Source organism: Phalaenopsis equestris, unplaced genomic scaffold (genome assembly GCF_001263595.1).
Source record: "Phalaenopsis equestris unplaced genomic scaffold, ASM126359v1 Scaffold000545, whole genome shotgun sequence".
Taxonomy (NCBI): Eukaryota; Viridiplantae; Streptophyta; class Magnoliopsida; order Asparagales; family Orchidaceae; genus Phalaenopsis; species Phalaenopsis equestris.
The window spans coordinates 642,416-647,281 of record NW_018164985.1 but is presented as its reverse complement, the minus strand read 5'-3'; the positions used below and the strand labels follow the sequence as shown (position 1 = coordinate 647,281).

General features: G+C 36.2%; 1 protein-coding gene across 1 annotated transcript; it reads right to left on the bottom strand.

Moving 5' to 3' along the window:
* Positions 1–252: 252 nt before the first annotated feature.
* On the bottom strand, positions 253–3,915 carry LOC110029065 (SNF2 domain-containing protein CLASSY 3-like). Its single transcript, XM_020731180.1, has 3 exons — positions 2,980–3,915; positions 2,370–2,492; positions 253–2,275 (listed from the first exon to the last, which is right to left on the bottom strand). Exons 1-3 carry the CDS (start codon positions 3,913–3,915, stop codon positions 356–358), a joined length of 2,979 nt encoding a protein of 992 aa, XP_020586839.1. The 3' UTR covers positions 253–355.
* Between the last annotated feature and the right edge of the window lie 951 nt (positions 3,916–4,866).

Here is a 4,866-nt window from a genome sequence, read left to right as displayed (position 1 = left end):
CCTGGAAAAATTGAAATTACAGAGTTTGGATTACCAGGTTTGCTCATTACTCACTGTCTTCATTATAATGCTAACCAATAAAATATTTGGAGCATGAGATAGAAAATAACTCCAATCTTAATAGAGAAGTAATATATGGACTGAGGGGCTTTTTAAGATCACTTCTTTATAATGAAATTCAGTGTGTATGTAACACCTATATTTGGTGCAACAAAGACCATTTATTGATAAATGAAGAATTATACAGCTTAATCAAAACAAGAACACAAAAGCCCATGTATCACAGCCAAAAATAAATAAATGAATCATCTGCAAATTACTCCTGTTAGATCATTCTACTTACTGGCCTTCCAAATCAGCTTGCATCCACACCATCTTCCTTGAATGCTCCCATAGCAGCTGATTTCTTAACTGGAAAATATAAATTTATAAACATATCTTTCAGCTCCACATTTGCAGTCATCCCTTCCAAAATTTTATCTTCTGAAATCAACTTAGATGTGCGCTCCTTGTCAACTTTACATGAATTGTGAGCAATTTTATCGCTCACATATTCTACAGAGAACAACAATTCAGATAACTTATCTTTCTGAACCTGTTTACTATATTTCTCTCTTTCACCACACCCAGACATTATCAATTGATAAGTATAGACTACTCTAAGCTGTCCAATTCTATACGCTCTGCTTAAAGCTTGCCTTTCTACAGAGGGATTCCACAAAACATTTAGCAGAACAACTCTTGAAGCCCCCACAAGACTAATGCCTTCAGAACAAGCTTTGGTTGAGGCAAGCAAAATTCTCGCCTCGCTCCCTAAATCATTGAAAAAATCCATTAATGATTGACGAGATTTTGAAGGGACCGAACCATCCATTTTCAGGATATGTTTGCCATCAGTCCAATCGAATGTTTTGATGAGTTGATCCCTTAGTAACATCAATGGCTCGACATATTGACAAAACACCAACACCTTCTCATTCAGTGCTTGAGATAGCCGTACGAGTTCTATTACGAACTTGGTTTTGACGCCAAAATTAGGATTCAATTTCCATTTCTGCAACAAATTCACATCAATTACTGATCTTTCCTGCTCTGATAATTTAACAGAAGTCATGAGAGAAGGATGTATGGAAGCCATGCATAGTTTGTACTCGACCTCAACATCAAAGCTGGATTTCCGATCCAGTTTTTCAATGATGTTTTTCTGGTTTTTGTGAGGATTAAGAAGAATCAAACATTCTTGCAAACCAGGAAGAGTAGCAAGGATATTACCATTATGAACATGCACAAATGGCTTGATTGCAGCTTTAAGTTTTGCAATTTTTGAAGAATCGACAAAATTGCTGTTCTTACTCCAATATTTCAACTTTATTTTCCCTCGATTCCTTCCACGAAAAATGTCCGCATCCTTCATACGTAATGGATTGACAATATTAGATAAAATGTTACCAAGGTTAGGCCGAACAAGGCACAACGTATTGGAAAGCTCCCTTAAATTGTTTTGAAATGGTGTTCCAGAAAGAATGATTCGGTTTTTAGTTTCTACTCTCTCAATTGCCTGCCAAATGAGGCTTAAATCATTCCTAGGTGTGTGTCCCTCATCAAATATAATGAGTCCTGGTTTCTTCAGCAGTGCTGTACTTACCGTGGCACCTTCAGAGCTATTAGCATAACCCCCAGTTGTAAGTTTTGCGAACAATGTGTAACTTATGGCAAGAACACCGCCATTTCTTTGCCATGAACACAGCTTCAAAAGTCGAATCCATTCTTTCTTTGATGACTTAATCATGGAATCAGCTTCGTTTTGATAGTAATCCTTCAAGTTAAGGTTATGAAAAGCGAGGTTTACTTTCCATTTCTTAAATTCATTCTCCCATGTGAGGAGCATTCCACGGGGGGCAATGATGAGAGGTCTGCATTGAGGAAATTGTTGGAGGAAAGATTGGATGAAAACTATTGTTAATCTGGTTTTTCCTGTTCCTGGAGCATGCGAAATCACACATCCACCAAGATGAGAGCTGCCTGGATGAGGCTTCAATTCATGGAGATGAATGCTTCCAGCTAAATTTTTCCAGATGAATTCAAATGCTTCTTTCTGATGTTCATATAGTGTTTTGCTCACTCCAGGAATATGGTCCCATACAGTTCCGGTAAGAAGATCAGAATCGTTTATGTTGGAATCATTTCTCTGATCAATAAACATATTGTTGAAGTTCCATGAGTTAAATTTGATGGCAAAATTTTTGTTGGATTTAGATTCTGCGCCATGTTTTGCCTTCAATTTGCATAGCAGTGATTTGTGTCAAATAAATGCGGGCAAGATGTGCAAGAAGAGAAAAGTAAATTGTATAAACAAAGGCTTTGCTCACCAGTGATGGTAGAATGAAATTAATTTTGTCTCGCACAAAAGAGCAAAACTTGCAAATTATGCCAATTTGGTCATCAAGAACAAACTCGTGCTCTCCTTTTGAACAAAGATGATCCTCAGGAAGCTGCAGCTTATCAAACAAATCATCATAAAATCAATAACAGCATTACTGTGATGATAGATGTTTCGTACTTCAAGTACATCTAGAGTTTGGTAAAATCTACAGATATCTAAAACATCATGTTGTCTAATGGATGAAAATAAATAACAGAAGAAATAAAAATCAAAATCACCAATGAACTTTCTGTATAACATTACATTGTTAAGTAAGATAACATTGAGGAAGATTTACATACATTACACTGCATTCTTATGTATTTACGCATCTAACATCTAAAGTTAAATTTTTGCATATGTACCATCTTGCATATGCATGAAAAAAGTGCATCTCACTTTTTAAATGTTAAGATAGTGATAATCTTTTATGTTATATGAAAGATTTGGATGCTATAAACATAAAAAGTAAAATTAAGGGGTTAGATATGTAAAAACATAACCAAACACACTCTATCTGATAGATAAGATAAGATTGAATCAAACACAGTGCACACCTCATCATTTCCATAATCACCAACATTGACTGATTGCAGAGCAAAATCGAACTCAGTCCACAATTCATCCGACATATCCTTGCACGGAGATTTCCAGGTCAGTTTTGTGTCTTCTTCTTTGAAGGAGAACAACAATGGATAATCCTCCACAAGCTCCACATCTCTGTTCTCATCACGACAAACCTCCTCTGCCTGAACAAAGATGGAATCTAGTAAATATTTGAGGAACTTATTATCCTTCGACGGATTAGCAATCACTCTCTTGCTAGCTATCCGTGCCTTCTTAGCTGAATTAAACTTATTTAAACTGCCAAAGCCCCTCTCATTCTCTTCAGACACATCAGAAGAAGATAACCCTGCAATAATCTCCCTTCCAGGCAAATCCAAAATTTCCACCCAATTAAATTTCTCAAGTTTTCCATTAACTGGTCTCTTTGGCAAAGTATCCATTGCGTCATCTTTCTCATTCTCAATTTCATAACCAGTTTCCGAATTTGAAAAGCCAACTACTTGTTCTTCATCATCATCTGAAACCTTGTCTTCGTAGAACCGGGTGTAAGAAAAACGAGAAAGAAAACCAATCTGCAAACGGGTTCTTTTCGCAACACAAGAAGCCCTCGACTTTAGATCAAAATGGGAAGGCTCTGATGTTGCTCTATTAGTAGTATAAGCTCTGTTATCAGGCGCTGCGGTGGCACAATAATTTGTAGAAGCCAAATCGCAATTGAAGGAATCTTTGAAGCTTATCACGTGTTTCGAATTAACTTCCTCCAAGTTCTCGTCGTCGAAGTCATCTAGAGCAATAACGGAGGCTGATCCCGACGGCGAAGAAGGAATATCGACGGCACTGCTAGGGATCGCCGGGGGTTTACGGATGATTGGGTTATAATCCGGTCGAGATTTTCGGCTCCGAGTTCTTTGGGCCACGCAAGCCATTGATGTTTTGATTCGTCCTTCTCCTTCACATTGCGGCGCGCGCACTGCGATTGCGAGAGGGAAGACGAACAGTTGCGGCCACGAGGTGAATGAAAGTGGCGGCGGCAATTTCAAAAAGGAATTTCTTTTGGGTGAAAATATTAATTCTATTTAACAAGTTTAATTATTTTATATATTTTTAGGTGGGATAATATAAATTAATTGTGATTAAGTAGATCTAAAACGCCTAAAACTAATCATAATTAATATCTTGTCAAAATATTGACTCCATTTCTCTTTCTCCTTCATTATATATAACACATAAAATTGCATTTTAATTTAATGAATACAAATGATTTTTTCTTATCATACACATAAATATTCTTAAAATAAAATACACATAAAATAAAAGTCATTTACATGCATATCATACAATTTCTACATATTGACATATATAACATCTAAAATTGAATTCTTGTATTTACATACTTGAATCTTTAATAAAGCTTCAAAATGAATGCATCGGGCAGGTAGATCAAAAAAATCACATTAATGCTTGATATGTAAATAAAAAATATTTTGAGTGCTATGTATGCAATTATCCCTAAGCATTTTAGGAGTGAGATGTATCTTTTTCAAGAATAGAAATTGTTATAATAGAACCAAAATTTATGTGGAGGATGTCCAAATTTTACTGGTGGTACATCATAGTTATGTTCAAATGCACTCAGACGAACTCGAACCCGTGACCCCAAGGGACTTAGAACTGACTTCACAGATACCGGCCAACGAGTCACGGCGAGCGGCACATGCACACACACAAACATTACATATTTAATTATAGTCAACAATTTTTAGGAATTTTTTATTCATTACTTTAGGACACACATATTATGTGTGTGCCCTCGCCTTTTTTAATATTATTTAACTCAGAGACTTTTATTTCATGTCTGACATGTGTTGGAATCGTGC